Source organism: Lontra canadensis, unplaced genomic scaffold (assembly GCF_010015895.1).
Source record: "Lontra canadensis isolate GAN:19392208 unplaced genomic scaffold, GSC_riverotter_1.0 scaffold23, whole genome shotgun sequence".
Taxonomy (NCBI): domain Eukaryota; kingdom Metazoa; phylum Chordata; class Mammalia; order Carnivora; family Mustelidae; genus Lontra; species Lontra canadensis.
Genome location: NW_022631017.1, coordinates 1,792,360 through 1,814,084, shown reverse-complemented (window position 1 = coordinate 1,814,084; position 21,725 = coordinate 1,792,360). Strand labels below are relative to the sequence as shown.

General features: G+C 36.2%; 1 protein-coding gene and 1 pseudogene across 1 annotated transcript in view; one reads left to right on the top strand and one right to left on the bottom strand.

Moving 5' to 3' along the window:
- The first annotated feature begins 4,249 nt into the window (after window positions 1–4,249).
- CD2AP (CD2 associated protein) overlaps window positions 4,250–21,725 on the top strand; it is a 137,004-nt gene continuing 119,528 nt past the window's right edge. Inside the window, exon 1 of the mRNA XM_032861979.1 lies at window positions 4,250–4,378. Within this exon, the coding sequence (XP_032717870.1) occupies window positions 4,375–4,378 (4 nt within the window). The 5' untranslated portion in view covers window positions 4,250–4,374. The remainder of the gene's footprint in view (window positions 4,379–21,725) is intronic.
- Window positions 12,440–12,813, bottom strand: LOC116870378 (annotated as a pseudogene).

The window sequence follows — 21,725 nt, the reverse complement described above, 5'->3', positions numbered from 1 at the left end:
TTTCACCAAACATTTAAAGAAGAATTAATAACTATCCTTTTCAAACTATTTCAAAAAATAAAGAACAAGGAACACTTTCAAACTTATTCTATAGGTCCAGCATCACCCTGAAACCAAAACCAAAGATCCCACAAAAAAAGAAAATTATAGGCCAATACATCTGATGAACACCGATGCAAATATCAGTAGCAAACAATCTTAAAACTTGTATGGGACCACAAAAGGATCTGAATAACCAAAGTGATCTAAAGAAAAAAGAACAAAGATGGCATTATCACAATCTCAGATTTCTAACTATACTACAAAGCTCTAGTAATCAAAACGGTATGTTACTCTCACAAAAATAGGCACTTAGATCAATTAAACAGAACAGAGAGTCCTGGAATAAACCCATGCTTACACAGTCTATTAATCTGTGACTAAGGAGGGAAGAATATACAATGGGGGAAAACATAGTCTCTTCAATAAATGATGCTCAAAACTGGACAGCAATATGCAGAAGAATGAACTCAGACCACTTTCTTACACCATGTACAAAAGTAACCCTAAATGGATTAAAGACCTAAATGTTAAGACTGGAAAACATAAAGCTCCTAGGAGGACACATATACAGCATTCTTGGACATCAGTCTTAGCAATATCTGTTTTAGATTTATTTCCTCTGGCAAGGGCAACAAAAGCAAATAAATGGGACTACATAATAACCAAAAAATTTGCATGGCAAAGAAAACCATCAGCATAGTGAAAAAACAACTTATTGTATAAGCGAAGATATACACAAATGATATAATTGTTAAAGGGTTAATATTCAAAATATATAAAGAACTCACACAACTCACTATAACAAAAAACCAAAATAATCAATTTAAAAAATGGTCAGAGGACCCGAACAGACATTTCTACAAAAAAAAACACCAAATACAGATGGCCAACAGATACATGGTAAGATATGCAACATTACTAATCATTAGGGAAATGCAAATCAAAACCACAATGAGATATGGCTTTATACATGTCAGAATGGCTAGTATAAACAAAAAAAGGCAAAAATTAACAAGTGTTGAGGAGGATATGGAGAAAAAAGAAACCTTGGACACTTGGTAGAATGAAAAATGGTATAGCCACCATGGAAAACATTATGGAGGTTCCTGAAAAAATTCATCATCATGTGATCACCATGTGATCCAGCACTTCCACTTCTGGGTATTTATCTGAAGAAAGCAAAAACACTAATTTGAAAAGATATTTTGCCTCTATGTACATTGTAGCAGTATTTATAATAGTCAAGATACAGATATAACCTGTGTCTATCATAAATGAATGGATAAAGAATATGTGGGGTGTATATATATATATAATCTATATATATACATATATATATACATATATACACATATATATACACATCTATATACATAAAGAAGATGTGGCATACAAATCTTCTTTATATATATAGATATGTATTTTTATATGTGTGTATATATATGTATATATGTGTGTGTGTGTGTATACACACACAGGTATACAACCTGTGTCTATCATAAGTGAATGGATAAAGAATATGTGGGGGTGTGTATATGTAGGGTGTGTATATATATATGTATATATATACACACACACATATATAAAAATATATATAAAGAACATGTGGTACACACACATACACACACACACACACACACCCTGGAATATTATTCAGCCATAAAAAGAATAAAATTTTACCATTTGTGACAACATGAATGGACCTGAAGGGTATTATGCTAAGTGAAATAAGCCAGATAGAGAAAGACAGATATTGTATGATTTTACTTGTATGTAGAATCCAAAAAACAAACAAAACAAAACAGATTAACAGACACAGGGAAGAATCTGGTAGTTGTCAGAGGGAAGAGGGTGAAGGGTAGGAAAAGTACATGAAGGGGAATAAAATGTACAAGCTTCCAGTTATGAAATAAATGAGACATGGGGATGCAATTTACAACATAGAGAATATAGTTAATAATATTGTAACAACTTTGTATGGTGAATGAGAGTAGTTTATCTTGGTGTTCACTTTGATAAAGGACAGGTGGGGCTAGGTAGGGAGAGATAGGTAGGGGGCTATTGATCAGGCTCACAAAAATCCCAGATGAGGAGAAATGTTATAGATGAGGTATTTTCATGAAAGTTACAAACAAAACTAGAGCTAAGGGAACAGAAAGAGACCACCTTGTTTGTTTTAAATGTTATACCCAAGAAACTTTCATGAAAGTTACAAACTGGCCACTGAAATTTATCAAACTTGAAGGGGAAGTAAACTTGGTGCTACCAGTGGTGAGGTCAAGTTCTCTGGTCAGTTTTCTATAAAAGATCCACCATAAAAGCCCTCAGTGGCAACCCTTAGGGACCCCCTCTCATCCTAGAGAGTTTTTTCCTTTCCTTTCTGTTCTCACCTTCACTTAATACACTTTCACTTCACTTCACCCTTTTGTGCCCAGGAGAGTCATTCTTCGACTCTGTGAGACAAGTACCCTGCAACCCTGCAACACCTTAATAATGTATATATGTTGAATCACCATATTGTATGCCTCAAATTCCTACAATATTTCACACCGTGCTAAAAAATATTGGTTGACTGAGAAAGGGCACATGTGCTGTAGTTTTAATACAATACCACCAACATGTACACCTCATTTACATATGTATGTTAAAATGTTTTTCTCTTGTCCTTTTCAGCTCTGATTATGATTGACAATTGTTATAAAGTTATAAAGGTACTGTATGCAAACTTTTTGTAAGAAAAAATATTAAAAGATGGCAAAAGCAGGTGTGTAATAGTGGGAATAAATATTTATAAGATTGCTATTATGTGACAGATGATTTACAGTAAATGATTTCCAGTAAAGATTTCTTTCAACAGATTCAAGAAACTGAAGTTCAGCCAGGTTTAGTTAATCTACCCAAGATCCAACAAAAAAGCAAATGGCTGTGCAGTTTCAGAAACCCAGTTCTGCTTGAACCCAAACAGCAAGACAGTTTTAGTTTTTAGATTGATAATTCTTACAATTCATAGTTTTGAAAATTAAATGACATAATTTCTTTGAAAAGCATTAGGCACAGTAGTTGGCAGTCAACAAATGTTGCTCTTACACATCTGTCTGGAATTGGGTCTATTTAAACAGCAGGGGGAAGAAGCTGGCTGAATTATACTTGTTTCCAACTTCTCTAAGAAATGCTCGTTTGATTACAGTAATCCCATGTCCTTCCTCATACTGAGGCTCGAAAAAATGCCTGGCAATATTTCAAATCATGATTATTTCTCCCCCTGCTCAAGTAAAGGGATTTAGATGTTGTAGTCAGCTGACAGAGGCTAAATGAAACAAGTTTATTTCTGTAAAATATAATATTTGTGTGCGTGTGCCTAGGGTTTTGCTTCGTTTTTCCCACGAACAAATGCTTGTGATTCGTTAAGAACTCTGCAAGGTAAACTACGGGGTCCCAGGAAAAGCTGGGCCTCTGAGGGTTGAAAGCAAGAGGTCTCGGTCTCTCTGCCTGTTTTTCGCCATCTGTTTTGTTAGATTCCCCAGAAACTGCCGCTCTGCACAGAGCAACACTGCATCGGCCCCGCGGAAAGTGGGGCAACATAGGCTCACTTTGCGTATGAGCAAAAACTTTGTATCCATCTGGGGCGACAAACCAAACAAAACGGCCGTCCCAGCTGCGCCGAACTTCAAGGCGAAGGACTAGCCGCAGTTCTTCCGGATTCCTTCCTCTTCAGCTTGCTGCACCTGGACGCGGGTGGCGTGCGACTCCTCGGCCCTGACGTCACCGCACCTGGCACCAGCTGGGGCGCGGGGTAAAGAGCCGAGACGCGTAGGGGGCGGGGCAGGGACAACGAGGGGTTCTCGCGAGACTTCCCTCCTCCCGAGTCCAGCTCCCGGCACCTTCCTGGCCTCTGTGGGGTCTCCTCCTCAGTTTTCCGTGTCGCGTTCTAGAACGGCGGTTGTCGAAGGGAGCGGAGGGAGGCGGGCTCCGGAGCTCGGCCGACGCTCCTTGCGGGAGCCGGCGGCGGGGACGCAGCGGCAGGTTCCCCCCACTGCTTGCTGCGGTAGCGACCGGGGTTTGGGAAAACCGCCGGGAGGGGGCTCTCCCGCCGCCGCGGCTTCGGCGGAGGCCAGGCGCGAGGAGCCGCGGCTGTCGCTTCTTGCTCGCGGGCCGCGCTGACGGGACTGTCCGGGGAGTGCCGCGGGCGTATGGAGGCGCCTCTTCGCCCCGTCTGAGCTCAGAAGGCGCAGGAGCGGAGCGCGGGGCCCGCCTCCCGCCGCAAGTGCGGCCGCGCGATCAACCGGAGGAGGAGCAGAGGGCGCTGGGCTTCTCCCCGCGGGAGCCCCCAGCATGGGTAAGAGACTAGCGGGCGTTTCCCGCCGCACGGCTGGACTTTCCCGATTCGGGCAGGCGGTTCCCCTTCTAGGTCTCCGCAGGGAGGGACCGGGATCAGCCCCTTCGCGGCAACTCCGCACCCTCCCACCGCCCCTCCTCGCCCTGCCTTCCACCTTGCTCTTCTCGCGTAGAAATTGGTCGGAGGGCTTGCGGGTGCTTTCTCCTGCGCTCCTCTCCCCACCTCTTCCTGCTGTCGGGAAAGGTGAGGGAGTGGGGGAGGGGGCACCCAGTCTCCTTTCCTCGCCCACTGCCCGGCTAACCTTAGCCCAAACTTCCCTCCCTTCCCCAGCCTCCACCTTCACTCCCCCCGTTCTGGTCGGTTGGGGGAGGGTGATGGAAAAACTTGACAAAGTAGCACTATTAACTTCTTTATCTTCTGCTAGGCATTGTATAGATTGGCCATTAATAAGGTTTTCGTTTGTCCGGAAAGGTGATTTTTTTTTTTTTCTCTGCTGAAACTTTCAAGGGAATTATGTCCCAAGGATAGGGAAGCTTTGAGTATTTACTTTGTTTTTACCTAGGCAAGTGTGTTGGCACTTAAATATTAAATCTCTTCCTGAGGACTTTGTTAGGGTTTGATAGGATTTCAGTGTTGAATCCTTTGAGAAGCTGTTTCCTGTTTGGAGTTAGACTTCCTTGAGAGAGGAGAGAAAAGTACAAGGCCTTATATGTTATTTACTATGTGCTTTAAAGGTTTGTTTGGAGCTAGAAAAAGCAGAATGTGTTGCAGCCTGGTTTGAAAGGGAGTTTTGTTGAGTAGTGTAACAGTTCTTTTGATAACACATTTCAGTGTGGGCTAGGCACTCTCTTAATCCTTTAAAAATTAAAAACAATCTAGAAGAAGTGTGTGCCATTATAAAACATAAATTGGTGCCACCGACGAGCATAAATAAGCATGTTCCCTAAGAATAATCCCAACTCTGGTTTTGTAGAGTAAATCAGGAGGACTCTATCATTTTTTGTAGTTGGGAGTTGGTGCTCTTCATATCAACACACTGTTAACCGAAATTAATAATCCATGCAACTAACAAATGATTTAGAAGTAGGACAAATACAGACTACTGCTGATGTGGCACCTTCTGCCCACACAATGTTTTGTGGGAAATGCCTTAAGCACAGTGTTTACAGATCCTCGCTTAGCTCTTCTTATTTTGCTAGACTTTGTACTTTTATGTCTTTCAGGTAACTTCTGTACACAAAGTGCTCTTAAACCTCCAGACAGTAAAAGCTTTGCTGTTTGGAACTTTCATATGAATTCCTTTCTAATTGATGAGTTGAGTTTACTGAGTATTTGAGGGTTTATTCCTTTAAATCTCAAATTATAAAACCACTTTAACCGATTCGGATGAAAATCATACTAAAATATGTAATTCTTCTTTGTCTTAAATAGGCTGCAGGATGTAATTAAGCATCTTGATGGCCTAGGGTCATCATTTGTGACCGTCAGTTACTGTGATGCCTTGAGGGATGTGTTGGATTGTATATATGACTATTGATTAGATTCCTTTGCATTTTGAAGTTACTTAAATATTTTTCTGCTTTCGAATTGGTTGTTTGTCACTGTGATTAGTGCCCCCTTCACCCTCCCTTCTGTAATTTTTCTGCAAGAGTGGGAATCATATTCAAATTTGTAATTCTGCATAAGGGGAAAATAAGTATACCCTTACTTAGTGTGTAAATGTTACCTTGATGAAAATTAGCATCAATATTTGGATATCGGAGTATCTATTTTAATTGTTAAGAGGCCTTTTTTTAGTGACTTCTTTGCTGTGTTCTGGTTAGGCAAGTTGCCATATTTCTAGGTAAAGTGTGATGTTTGTATGCTCTCAACTTGACTACCTAGTATGTGTTTTGAAGGTTGATTACTTGGGGGCATTTGTAGTTAATTTCTGAAAGGTATTTGTCAGACATTTCCATATGAATGTATACTTAAATTTATTGGTCATGTAATATTTTATGTTAAAGTTATCAAAATCATTTAAAAGGAGTTTCTCTTTAGTATAAATCTCATTTGCTTGGTTTTGTTATCAGCAGTCTTTATTTCTTATGATTTAAGATGGCAGCTTAAAATATTTATATGTTATTTTATCTGGTGTGTCACAGAATGAAAAAAATCTTCAATTTCTTTGTTTTGAAATAACTTGGGTACCTATTAAGTGATGGTTCCTACCATGTGTACTATTTAGGTAATATAGCAAGAGAGTGAAGAGCAGGGTTCTGGACGGGGACAGCTCAAGGTCAGATCCTGGCTTTTCCACCTGTTAGCTGTTGTGACTGAGGAGGTTACTTTAATCTGTCTCTGCTTCAGTTTCTTCTGTTAATGGGGTAAAAATAACCTCATAGATTGTTGTGGGGATTGGATGAGCATTTAATATTTGTAAAGTGTTTGGAACATGGCCAGTGTTGATTGCTTTTATTTTCATTTTCAAATGATTTCCCTAATTCTTGCACCAGCTTATAAAAACAGTTCTCAATTTTTGACCTTTGTTAGAAGCTCATATTGCATTTATAGGATTGGTGGGTTAGGTGTTTTGTAGTAATGCAGAAATTCATTTTTTTTTCCCAGAAATTTTAATTTTATGTATCCTTATAAAAATTATGTAGGAAGATTTTTTTTTTCCAGTATTGATTATATTTTGAAAGTCCATTATTGATAGTGAATTTAGTAGTTTTGGGAAAAGTAAATAAGATAGGTACTAGGAGAGACTAGGTTCTTTGAATTTTATGTTAAAGCACTGCTTTTAGTTTCTTTGTTAAATATAGAAGAATACTTAACATAGAAATTTGAGATACTCTGAAGGAATTTGGGGAGAATTTAGAGATATAGAAGGGCAAAATTTAACTTTTCTTATTTCAGAAATACAGATCTGCATTTTGGAGGGGAAAAAGACATCAAATGACAGTGTTACAATGTGTGAATTTTTATTTTTGAGAAAGTAAGTGGATTTTAAGGACTTAATTTCTGTTAATTTTAAGTAAGGTTATAAACGTCTTAGTTTATTTTTTTTTAAATTTTTTAAAATTTTTTAAATTTTTAAGCTCATATATGACCAGTTAACATGTTTAAATTATGAGGCAGTTTTAATGGACAGAAAAGTGCAGTTGGTTTAGAGATTATCTATGCACTATTATAATAGTGTGATTTATTTCCTTACTTTATTTTATTGCACTATCTAGAGAAAATCTTGATTCATGCAGGTAAGTAGTGGCAAATGGAAATTGCCTGCTAAGGGCTCACCTTTCAGTCTCAGGATTTATTTCAGTTAAACTAATCCAGAGCATGAAGTGTAGTAGTAGTAGGAAATTTTTGTTTCAAATTTGGATCACTAACAAAACTAATAATAAGCTGTGTTTCTTAATTAGTAAGTACTCGTGATCAGGTTTTTCTATGTGTTTCAAACTTCGAATAGTTATAGTTCCATAAAATCCCATTAAGGGTAGAGATTCACAGTGATAATATTTTATATTTTCCTATGGAAACTAGCCTGACGTATGCCATATACTTCTCTAAATGAGGAGTTCAGAGTAAAATGATGTCACGTTAACTTAATAAGATCTAGTAATTTCAAGGCATTTGAGATAAAATCAAAGTTATAAAATATGAAGTGCTTTTGGTTCATTCCATTTGCTAATCAAAAATACCTCCAAATTTTATTTGTACCTCATCCAGATCTGTGATTTTTTTTTTTTTTTTTTTTTTTTGGGCTTCTCTTCTGTGATGGAATTTCCTTCTCTATGAAATGTATTTTAATTGCAAATCAGTGTGCTATAGCGCATCAATAAAAGAAAGGATAAGAACCATATCATACCATTTCAACAGATGGAGAAAAAGCATTTCACAAAGTACTGCATCTATTCATGATAAAAACCTTCCACAAAGTAGGTTTAACAGGAACATACGTGAACGTAATAAAAGCCATCTATGAAAAAACCACAGCTAACATCATCCTGAATGGGGGAGAACTGAGAGCTCCTACCTTAAGGTGAGGAACAAGCAAAGGAAGGGTCTCACCACTTTTATTCAACATAGTACTGGAAGTCGTAGCCACAGCAATCCCACAACCAAAAGAAATAAAAGGTATCCAAATTTGTAATGAATAAGTAAGACTTTCCCTATTTGCAGGTGACATGATACTATATATAGAAAACCTGGCTCTACCAAAAAACTGCTGGAACTGATAAGTGAATTCAGTAAAGTCGCAGGATAGAAAATCAATGTACAGAAATCTGTTGCATTTTTATACACCAATAAGGAAGCAGCAGAAAGTGAAATTTAGAAAATAATGCTATTTACAGTTGCACCAGAAATAATAAAATACCTGGGAATGAACCTAACCAAAGAGGTGAAAGACCTATAGTTTGAAAACTTTAAAACACTGATAGAAGAAATTGAAGATGACACAAAGAAATGGAAAGGCGTTCTATGATCGTGGATTAGAAGAATAAACATTCAAAAATGTCTGTACTGCCTAAAGCAGTCTACACATGTAATGGCAATCCCTATCCAAACAAGCTGTTTGAAAATTTGTGTGGAACACAAAAGACCCTGAATAGCGAAAACAGTCTTGAAAAAGGAAGGTGAAGCTGGAGCCGTCACAATTCTGGACTTCAGATTACATTAAAAAGCTTTAGTAATCAAAACAGTATGGTACCGGTACAAAAATAGACACAAAAATCTATGAAACAGAATAGAAAATCCAGAAATAAACCTACAATTACAAACCTACAGTCATCCGGTCAGTTAATCTTTGACAAAGCAGAAAAGAATATCCAGTGTGAGAAAGACAATCTCTTCAACAAATGGTGTTGGGAAAAGTGGGTTAATATGCAAAAGAATGAAACTGGGCCACTTTTTTACACCATACACAAAAATAAATTCAAAATGGATTAAAGACCTAAATGTGAGACCTGTAACCATAAAAATCCTAGGAGAAATCACAGGTAGTAACTTCTTTGACATCAGCCATAGCAACTTCTTTCTAGATATATCTCCTGAGGCAGGGGAAAACAAAAACAAAAATAAACTATTGGGACTACATCGAAATAAAAAGTTTCTGCATAGCAGAAGAATCAATAAAATTTGTATGCAACCTGCAGAATGGAGAAGATATTTGCAAATGATATATCTGATAAAGGGTTAGTATCCAAAATATATAAAGAACTTTTAAAACTCAACACCGAAAACCCAAATAATCCAATTAACCAATGGGCAGAATACATGAATAGGCACTTTTCCATAGAAGACACACAGATAGCTAACAGTGACATGAAAATAAGCTTAACATCACTTATTATCAGGCAAAGGCAAATCAGAACTATAATGAACTATCACCTCACACCTCTCAGAATGGCTAAAATCATTAACACAAGAAACAACAGGTGTTGGTGAGGATGTGGAAAGGGAGGAACATTCATGCACTGTTGGTGGGAATACAGACTTGGTTCAAGTGCTGTGGAAAACAGTATGGAGGTTTCTCAAAAGGTTAAAAATAGAACCACCTTATGGTCTAGCATTTGCACTACTAGGTATTTACCCAAAGAATACAAAAATACTAATTCAGAGGGCTACATGTACTTCTATACTTACTGATTGATTTGATTGATATGAGAGAGTGTAGTGGGGGGACAGAGGGAGAGAGAAATCCCAAGCAGTCTCCATACCCAGTGCAGAGCTCTAAGTGAGGTAGGCATTTTCCTTTTGGGGTCCTAAAAGTTTCCTCATTTGGACTGAATTTGACTTTTTTTTTTTTTGTTTTATTTGGGTTTTTGTTTGTATCTGAAGGTCTCTGGTACATGGACATTACACTCTCTCAGTGACCTTTTTCATTCAACCGAAAATGTATTTACTAATTGTTCGCATTTAAAGGAGCTTTTACTCTAAGAAGAAACTCTGCTTTTAAAAAATTCATGTTCCGATTTGATATGTAGCCTAAGTTGCTGACTTGTTGCCAGAAACAGCATTGTTACAGACTCTTTCTTTCCTACAACCTATTTATACCCTGTCAGTACTTTCCAGTGCCTCTAGGAGACTTGCATTTTATAATCTTTTAAATTCTATATCTGTTATTAAACTTCCCATCATGATCTCATTGTCTTTCCCAGCTAATTTACAAAACAGAGATGATTAATATGGGATCCTAAAATTCAGGATCTGTTTTAGTGTCTTGTAGCTCAGGTGGTTTTTGATGATTTGGTGTTCAGGTAATTCCAAGAGAGTGACTGTGTGGCACCTGGGAGTTTATAGTAGAAGAATACTTTAAGTATGGTAACAGTAACAGATAGGTACCACCTAAGAGAAAGATTCTATTGCAAGGTCTTACAGTCCTGGAAAGGAGCTTTATGTGAAAGTTTAATTAAGACGTATTTGCCTTAATGTGAAGAATGTGATTAATGCCATTCTAGGCACTAGGGGGATTAGGACAAATATGTTTTGGTACCTTAAGTAGTTTATAGCAGAGTTATGGGTTGGGCCCATGAGAATTATTAGAGTCACCTGGATTAAAAAAAAATTCCTCAGTCCCTATCGATTCTAACATAAATGTTCCTCTCTCTTCCTCCCTCCAGGGGTTGATGAGTGTCATGAATGTTTTGGCATGGCTTGTAGTGCTACGATGTGAATATGATATGAACATGATAGGAATAAAGCTTAATATTTGAGTCATCAGAAATCCAAATGAGAGGGAATGTAGCACATTTAGAGGATGTATTCCATTTTTAGAAATGTTAAAATGTTACAGGAGAAGCACAAGGAAGATCAGGATATAGATTCCTGTGTTGGAAGGCAAATGGGATTTGTTTATCTTTCCTTAGTTTGACCAGTGACATCGCAGTAGTCAAGGCGGTAAGGACATGGCAGTAGTAAAGATAGATAGATAAATAGATAGATAGATCCCCGCCCCCCCTTTTCCTGGCACTGAGTCTTTGGAGTAAGGTATACCTTCATTTGCGTTGATATTTTTAAGATCCTTATACCTGAAATATTAAAACTGTCTTAACATTGTTAGTATTTATCAGTGCCCATGTACTGAGGCCAGAAATTTACCTAACATCTAGACTGATTTTGATAACTAGAAGAGTGAAATTTCTAGAGCATTTATTTGTCGTGATTATTATAATTGCCAAGTTGTTTTGGGTTTTTAGTATAAAAGTTAATATATTTGTTTGTTTTTTAAGATTGTATTACTTAATTTTTGCAGCCATCAAAAGAAATGAAATCTTGCCATTTGCGACGATGTGGATGGAACTAGAGGGTATCATGCTTAGCGAAATAAGTCAATCGGAGAAAGACAACTATCATATGATCTCCCTGATATGAGGGAGAGGAGATGCAACATGGGGGGTTAAGGTGGTAGGAGAAGAGTTAATGAAACAAGATGGGATTGGGAGGGAGACAAACCATAAGTGACTCTTAATCTCACAAAACAAACTGAGGGTTGATGGTGAGAGGGGGGTTGGGAGAGGGGGGGTGGGATTATGGACATTGGGGAGGGTATGTGCTATGGTGAGTGCTGTGAAGTGTGTAAACCTGGCGATTCACAGACCTGTACCCCTGGGGATAAAAATATATGTTTATAAAAAAAAATTGTATTAATTTTATTTTACACCAGGTGGTGGGCACAAAGCAAGCCTTCTAATAAAGCTTGACAGCTTCGCTCAGAACACATTTTTTTTTTTTTTTAAAGATTTTATTTATTTATTTGACAGAGATCACAAGTAGGTAGAGAGGCAGGCAGAGAGAGAGGGGAAAGCAGGTTCCCTGCTGAACAGAGAGCCCTATGCGGGCTCGATTCCAGGACCCTGAGATCATGACCTGAGCCTAAGGCAGAGGCTTTAACCCACTGAGCCACCCAGGTGCCCCTCAGAACACTTTTAATAAGGCTATAAAAAATGTTCATCTTACAAATTGTTCTGAAGTCCAAATATACTACAGCTTGGAAAACAATGTTTAGAAAACAAAAGCCAATGTAAAAAGGCAAATTAAAACAACTAGAACCGTTACAGGTTTTATATGGCTCTGATTTTATAGTTCTCTTGCTTCATCGTTAATGTCAGAAATCTTTTCTTCAGCTGGCTCCATTGCTCGGAAATTAAAGGAATACCTTTTCTTTCAGGTTTCATTTCATCTTCTGATCCATCCAGTGTTCTTTAATATCAGTTAGAACTTTCCTTTAAAGTCCTTACCACGGACCTACCTCATTTTCTGGATCTGAAACATGTTATATTGTTTCTGTTGCTGTTCTGCTCAGGGGATGACAGGGCTCTTGAAGTTTCACCAGTTCTTTCTTGTTATTTTTCTGGAGCAACTTGCTTTTTCCTCTTTAGCTTTTTGTCAACCTCACTGTCAGAATTGCTGCCAGAAGAGTTTGAAGAAACAGGTTCCTTTGATTTAGACATTGCTCTTCTCGCAGTCGAACTGCCTTCTGCTCGCTCACTTGCAACATAGAAATTGACATATTTGTAAAATTGAGACCATCAGTCCTGGCTAAAGCAGAGTATAATGTTTTTAGGAAATATTAAAGTTGATCTTAAAAATGTATACTCTCCTACATGATTTTTATTTATTCTTTAGAGTAAGAAACAACTAACTTTAAGTTATTTAGAAATGTGTTCTCCGAATATCAGTTTTGTGTTAGACTTTTAATTCCTACTCTGTTGCAATTCCTAACTCTTCCTCTGAGAGGTGTCATTGGGGTTACAGATAATAGGCATTCCTGATCCTCCTTATCCTGTCCTACTTTTTTTTTTTAATCCATTCTTTCCACATTGTAACTTACTTTGTATTTTCCTTATTTACATGTTTATTGCTTATTTGTCTTACCGTTTTATAATATAACTGTAGAGGGGCGCCTGGGTGGCTCAATTGGTTAAGTGACTGCCTTCGGCTCAGGTCATGATCCTGGAGTTACAGGATCGAGTCCCACATCAGGCTCCCTGCTTGACAGGGAGTTTGCTTCTCCTGCTGACCTCTCTCCTCTCGTACTCTCTCTCCCTCTCATTCTTTCTCTCTCTCTCAAATAATAGATAAATTAAAAAAAAAATCTTAAAAAAATAATATAATTATAGAGTATAACCTTCAGGAGTGCAGAGCTTTCTTTTTTTTTTCTTTTTTTTTTTTTTTTCCTTAGAGATACCTGGAACAAGTGGCTACCTTCCAGTAGCAGCCACTCAAAAATTTGGTGACTGAGTATTAAGTATGTGTTTCATTTCAGTGCTACAGATAGCTGTTGGGTACATTTGGCATGTTAGGCAATCTGATGGGGGTTGGGAATACAAAGAGAAATAAAAGAGAAATACAAAGAGAAATAAAACAAGAGTCCCCTGCTCTCAGCCCTGGCCAGATAATGTTTTTTGGTAACTTGAATTAACATCTCTTTGAGTGTAAGGATTTAGGTTTATTTTTTATTTTTATTTTTTTTTTAATTAAAAAAAATTTTTTTTTTAATTTGATAGAGATTACAAGTAGGCAGAAAGGCAGGCAGAGAGAGAGAGGAGGAAACAGGCTCCCTGCTGAGCAGAGAGCCCAGTGTGGGGCTCGATCCCAGGACCCTGGAATCATGACCTGAGCCGAAGGCAGAGGCTTAACCCACTGAGTCACCCAGGCGCTCCTAGGTTTATTTTTTAATGCACATATTTACTTCTGGTGTTTGCTCGGAAACATGGAGAAAATAAAATGATTTCATGATTCTGATTTTCTTATAGGTTCTTGCAGTTATATAACTTCATTACACTTTTTTTTTTTTTAAAACACATTTAAGGTCAACTTAGAGTGAAATTGTCTTTTGAAGCAACTTTCCATTTTTTGATAACTTTAAAATTTCTTTTTAATTGATATTTTGCTCATTATAAGCACTTAGGGAATGCTTACAATGCTAGGTATTTTGTTCAGAATTTAATTTCACTGGAGCATTCTGGGGTAAAACATCATTGTTTCCATTTTCAAAATTAGAAATTGAAGTTAAAGACATTGTTACTCACCCAAGGTCAGGGAAAGGATGTGGGGAAGGCTGGATCAAATTTTTATTGCTCGGATCTTAAAGCATGTTCTCTTAATTGTGTTTTTAAGATTTATTTGAGAGAGAGTGCATGCACGCTTGGCGGGGGGTGTAGAGGGAGAGAAGCAGAGTGCAGAGCTTGATGTGGGCCTTAATCCTATGACGTTGAGATCATGTCTTGAGCTGAAATCTAGAGTTGGACATTTAATTGACTGAGTCACCCAGGTGTCCCCTCTTAATTATTTCCTAAGACATTGTGGGGAGAAAGTTGAGCTAAATAGAGCAAGTAATACATATTGAAATGACTATCCTAATGTGATTTAAGAATAAAGAAATTTAAATCCTATCACCCTAAAGTTGTGGATTGGTATTACACATTATACCTGTATTTAGGTAATTATTTTCTTTTAAAAGATTTTTAACTAATTTTAACTGTGTGTTACACTTTGGTCTTTTACTTACGTGCCCAGTAGACTATCATAAGACTTTTTTGCTGAATTCTATAAAATTTTATGACAAATACATGGTATTTTATATGGTTTGAAATGTGCTTAAAACTGATAATCTGTAGTGTTTTCTCAAGGTTAATAGTGGGAATAAAAATCTGAATGAGGAATTTTTAGTTCAGTTTTCCAACTTCTTTGCTCTTCAGATGGATTTGTATATTTGTTGTTAGGATTTGTTATTTTGGAAGGAGCCATTAGTCACCTGTGCATGGTAGTTTATTTATTTTCAACTAATTATTAAGTAATTGGCCTTTGCGAGATTAAAATACTTTTTTTAAAAAAAGATTTTATTTATTTATTTGACAGAGATCACAAGTAGGCAGAGAGGCAGGCAGAGAGAGAGGTGGGGGAAGCAGGCTCCCTGTTGAGCAGAGTGCCCAATGTGGGGCTCCATCCCAGAATCCTGGGATTATGACCTGAACTAAAGGCAGAGGTTTTAACCCAGTGAGCCACCCAGGCACCAAGTACTTTCGTTTTTTAAATTTAGATTATTTTTGTAGACATCTGTCACTTACAGATCTGATTTAATAATATTAAAAGGAATGTAATACTGTATAAAAATTTTCTTGTACCACGAATTCTCTTCTCTTTGAATACCCTTTGAATGAGTACCTGATATGCAAACTTTTGTGCACTCTTTGAGATACAAAAAGGAGGGGTGGGTTTTGTGTATGCTATCTTTAGAGTGCTTTACTTACCTCTGTTGAAAAAAATGTAAGAAATGCTGTTTATCAGTTCTATTTTAATGGATTTGAGGAAATTTTCTTTATTAGTATTCTGACATTCTGGATGACTTTAGGGAACCTAATAATGAAGTGTCACTGGTTAATGACATTAAGCAATGCTCATCAATTTTGCATTTCTGCATTTACATAAAGATAGTCCTGGAAAGAAGTTTCTGGTAAAGACTTTTGGTCTGGTGAAAAATAAGTATTTAATCCTGGGAATAAAAACTAAAAGTATTTTTCATCTTTTATTTTTTTAATAGGAAATAACAGGTGGAACCATTAAAGTGTTTCTATTATATTACAGTTTCTTTGGAATAAAGCTTATACTTGTTTTTGAATTTACAGTGGATTATGTTTTTATACAGAGAGAGTAGAGGAGAGGGGTAGGGGGAGAGGAAGTCTTAAGCAGACTTTGTGCTGGGCACAGAGTCCTGAGTGGGGCTGAATCCTGTAACTCAGATCTTGACCTGAGCCAAAACCAGGAGTCAAAAGCAGTAATTGACTGCACCACCCAGGTGCCCCAATGTTTTGTTAATTTTTTTTATTAACTTCTTGTATTTTGCCCTTTGCAAAATAAATAAAATAAAGGTTAATGTTTAGTGATATAACCAGTGGTGTAATATAGAGTACATTTAATTTGACAGACCTAATTAGATATTATGATATCTATCTGTATTGTATTGATTAGGACCAAAGTAAATATTCGCTAGTGAATACAACTCAAACCTGTTTGAAATTTGTGTAAATTGCTCATATTATCCTTTTTATGAAGTGGTTTTTCATTACCAGAAGGATACATGTTTATTAGGGCAGAAGAGTTGGTGAACTTATAATACCAGTGATATTTTGTGCATAATTTAAAAAAAAATTCTTGATTTTAAGAATTTTAACCTTGTTTTTCAGGCTTTCCTTTGTTTTTAAAAAATCACTTTTTTATTCTTTTTTTTTAAAAATCACTAAAAAATAAAATATAGACTCTTTAAAAATAGTACCAGCAATCCCCCTGCATGCCGCTACCCCCCGCCTGCCATGCAGCAAAGTTAAGAAAATATGTTTCTTTCCTTTTTTTTTTTTTTTTTTAAAGCAAGGATTAAATTCTTAGGCTATTGAGGTACTTCATCTTAAATATTATATTTTCTTTTGCTTGTTTTTCAACCTTGGTTGTATTTTCTTTTTTTTTCTTTTTGGTTCTTAGAAATGCTTTTAATTCTTTGGTTTGCTGCAAGTATTTATTCCTAGTTTCCAATTTGTTTGCTCTTAAATTTTGATTGTTTTGTTTGCTTGAAGTTTAGAAGCTTCTCACCACAATTTTGGTATTTACTTCCATTCCCTCCTCTCCCTTCTTTGCATTTCCCCTTACCCTCTTCCTTTTCCTTTCCTGTGTGTGTGTGTGTGTGTGTGTGTGTGTGTGTGTGTGAGAGAGAGAGAGAGAGAATTAAAAAAAAAAAATTTAAGCTGAATTTTATAGTAATCTCTATACCCAGTGAGGGTCTCGAACCTACAACCCTGAGATCAAGAGTTGCACTCTCTTCTGATTGAGCTAGCCAGGTGCCTTGAGAAAAGTTCTTTTTCACTCAACTAGAATTTATGGGATATGGTATGAAATGAAAATTGGTATGTGGCATATTTCTCCTTATATAAAATTTTTCAACCTTAGCAGTTTTGGGCCATAAATTAATTTGTTGAGCGGGACTGTCCTATGCATTGATGGATGCTTAGCAGCATCCTGGCCTCTTCTTACTAGATACCAATAGCATTCCCTGAGCTATAGCAACCAAAAATGTCTCCAGACATTGCCAAATGTCCCATGTGGGGACAAAATTATCCTGGTTGAGAACTGCTGCCTTAATGTAAATTAGGTATGAATGTACATGTTATAAATCTGGTTATCCTGAGAAGAACTGAATTGCTGATTTGGCCCTGAAGCTTGTTTTCTGAGGCAAAGCTTGAGGTTAAGACCGCATGTTAGGAGTTTTTTTACTGGGACAAGAGGGATTGAGTTCACACAAAATACACTAATGCTCAAGTTTATTGAATGCTACTTAGAATCTTTGGATCATGTGGTTTTTTTATTTTATCAGTTTATATGATAAATCAGATTTTCCAAGATTTAGTTATTATGTTTTCAAAATAAGCTTTACATCCAATGTGGAGCTTGAACTCATGACCCCAAGATCAAGAATTGCATGCTCTACTGACTGAGCCAGCCAGTTTCCCCAGATTTTCCAAGATTAAACCTCTATCCCCTGCTTATTCTGTGGGTTATTTTCTATGCATTTGCATTCCCTTTATTGGCATTTTATTTAGAACCTTATGTGTTTTAGACAGTGTATTTGTGGGAGCAATTTTGGTCTTAATATCACTTAAATTGTTTTTAAATAATGATTATTTTAAGATCGTGAAGCTTTGTATGCTTATTTTATGTCTTTGGTAGTTTTGAAAGAATTAACCTTTAAAACAAATCATCTGTTTTTTGGGAACTGTTTTTGAGGCTATTTTTAGGCCATTTTCTGATTTTATTCCTCGATTATGGCTGTTGATTTTATTTTTAGTCTCTTGAGTAATTTGTGTTTTTGTTGTTGTTGTTTTTTTTTTTTTTTTTAAATAGAAATGTATCCATTTAATTGAGATTTTTAGGGTTGGAAATTTATAGCCTAACCAAGAACCAGCCCAGTTTCATAGGTTGTCACATGCCTCTGAGCCTGTGAATCTGACCCCAACTCTGCAGTATCCCATTCTAGAGTGTTGAATTGACAAATCTCTTTGTGTATTCTGTAATCTCTTGTGGCTCTAGTTTATTTTTCATTGCTCATCCTGATAGGCTCCTTTGAAGTATTTAATCTTTTGAGATGTTTTAGAGGTGGATTGTAGAGTGAGCTAATAACTATATGAGTGCTATTGTTGTTTATTGGTTAGTTAAATAATCCCAACTTAAGTCTGGTGTTAGAATGGCTATTTTTATATTGTCAGAAATATCCCCCCAAGTCTAGGATGAATTTATTTTGAAGTTTACTGACTTTAGGAAGATCTGGTTCATTTAGCTCTACTAAATAAGAAGTTAGTGTTTTTGGTTGTAGTTTATATGAAAAAAATTAAAAATAGAATGCTACTTGAGCTATGTATAAAATAGCTTTTACAACAAACTAATTTTTTTGTTTAAAGATTTTTATTTATTTATTTGACAGACAGAGATCACAAACAGGCAGAGAGGCAGGCCGAGAGGCAGGCCGAGAGGGAGGAAGGGAAGCAGGCTTCCTGCCGAGGGGAGAGCCCAACGCGGGGCTCTATCCCAGTACCCTTGGATCACGACCTGAGCTGAAGGCAGAGGTTTTAACCCACTGAGCCACCCAGGTGCCCCACAACAAACTAATTTTTAAGGAATAAGTAGATTTCACTGGGACATGAACTGTTGAAAGTTGAACTTTTGAGTAGAGATTTTGTTAAAGTGGATAAAATATTTGAAAGTCAATTCAGTATAATTCTCCTACAGGATGACACAAATAATTTAGAGTAATTCAGCATAATTTAAAGAGCAGTTCATTGTTTTGCTGACTTTTTTTGCCACACTTCATGACTCACTATTACAGTATTTTGAAAGACCTTGTGTATGTGTGTGTGTGTATATATATATATATATAGTGTATATGTATATACATTTTATATGTAAGAATATCATTAGAGAAATTTAACAATTCTCATATCCAAATATAGGCGTTATAATTAAGTAGATGGCTAAGATCAGATTGCACTATCAAATTGAGTAAATAGACAAGAACTTGAAAAACAGTGCATTTGTAAGTCAGGAACATTTCTTGTTCCATATGATGTATACTGTAGAACTTGTGAAGTGATGTTGGAAGATTGGGATTAACCTTTTTGTATTGAGTTTAGTCTTGGTAACTAAATTGTAGGAGAATTAATTAGAGTAGGGTGGTTGGGATTTACAGCTTTTAATGATTCCTTCAGGTTTGAAACATATCTCAGTTTGGCTCTAACTAGCTCTACTTCTGGGTGAAAGGTTTTGATGTATACTGTGGGGCATGATATCAGATACCCTCTTGTATCGCCTTGGAATGACTCCTAGCTGGAAAAGAGTGACATGACCATAAGGAGCACTTGCATAATTGGGGTTCTGCCACACTAACATTCTGTAAATACAGTATATTATGAATTACCAACATTAGTATCATCTTTGATTGTTAAACTGATCATTTTAGGCAGTTTAGAAAACACAGAATAAAGGAGGAGGAAAAGACCTGTAAATTTCTACAGAGTAAAGTTATTTTGATATATTTCAGATCCTAAAAAATAGATATATTTTACAGATTTGGTTTGTACTTTACATTTAGTTTGGTCTCTAACTATAAATATATAAATATATATATATATATTTACACACACACACACACAACATATTATATATAATATATGTAATATATACTCTTTAATCATTTGAAATTTCATTGTGTTTTTCTATACTATATCATTTTTTGATGGTTTCCTTTGCTGTGCAAAAGCTTTTTATTTTAGTGCAGTCCGCATAGTTTATTTTTGTTTTTATTTCCCTTACCTGAGTAGACATGTCTATAAATATGTTGTTAAGGCCAATGTCAAAGTCTACAGCCTTTTTTTTTTTTTTAAAGGAATATTATGGCTTCAGGTCTCACATTTAGGTGTTTAATCCATTTTGAGTTATTTTTCTACTTAGTGTAATAAAGTGGTCTGACAGTTTTATTCTTTTGCATGTAGCAGTCCAGTTTTCCCAACACTATTTATTGAAGAAACTGTCTTTTCCACATTGTACATTCTTCCTTTGTTTTAGATTAATTCATCATATAAGTGTGGTTTATTTCTAGGTTCTCAATCCTGTTTCATTGATCTGAATGTCTGTTTTTGTGTGAATAACACTGTTTTGATTATTATGATTTTGTAGTATATCTTGAAATCTGGGATTGTCATACCTCCAGCTTTGCTTTTCTTTGTCAGGATTGTTTTGGCTATTCAGTGTCTTTTGTGGTTTCATACAGGTGCTGGGATTATTTGTTCTAGTTCTGTGGAAAATACTTTTCAGTATTTTGATAGGGATTGCATTGAATTTATAGGTTGCTTTGAGTAATATGGACATTTTAACAATATTAATTATTCTGGGAGCGTGGTATAACTTTCCATTTGTGTCTTCATTTTCTTTCTTCAGTGTCTTATAATTGTCACAGTATAGGTTTTTTACCTCCTTGGTTAAGTTTATTCCTAGCTATTTTATTCTGTTATTTTGTTATTAGTGTACAGAAATACAACCAATTTCTGGGTGTTCATTTTGTATTCTGCAATTTTACTGACTTCATTTATTCTCACATCTTCTGGTGGAGTCTTTAGGCTTTTCTAAATACAGGGCCATGTCATTTGGAAATAGTGACAGTTTTACTTCTTTCTTACCAATTTAGATACCTTTTATTACTTTTTCTTGTCTGTTTGCTGTGGCTAGGATTTCTAGTACTGTTTTGAATAAAAATGGCAAGAGTAGCCATCCTTGTCTTGTTCCTGATTCTTTTGTGGCGTGGTGGGTTCCTAATCTTAAAGGAAAATCTTCAGTTTTTCACCAATGAGTATGACATTAGCTATAGGTTCATTATATATGGCCCTGATTATGTTGAGGTGTGTTTCTTCAAGTCCACTTTGATGAGAGTTTTTATCATGTATGGATGTTGAATTTTATCAGATGCTTTTTCTGCATCTATTAAGTTGATCATATGGGTGTTATCCTTTATTTTGTTAACGTGATATATCATGTTGATTGATTTGTGGATATGAATCATGCTTGCATCTCTGGAATAAGATTCTATTTGATAGCAGTGAACGATTCTTTTAGTGTATTTTTGAATGCAGTTTGCTAATATTTTGTTGAGGATATCTGCATCTCTGTCCATCAGAGATAATTGGTCTGTAGTTTTCTTTTTTTGTATGTTACTGGTTCAAGTATTAGGATAATGCTGGCCTTGTAGAATAAAATTTGGGCTCTTTCCTTCCTCTATTTTTTTGAATAGTTTGAGAAGAAAAGGTACTAACTCTTTAAGTGTTTGGTA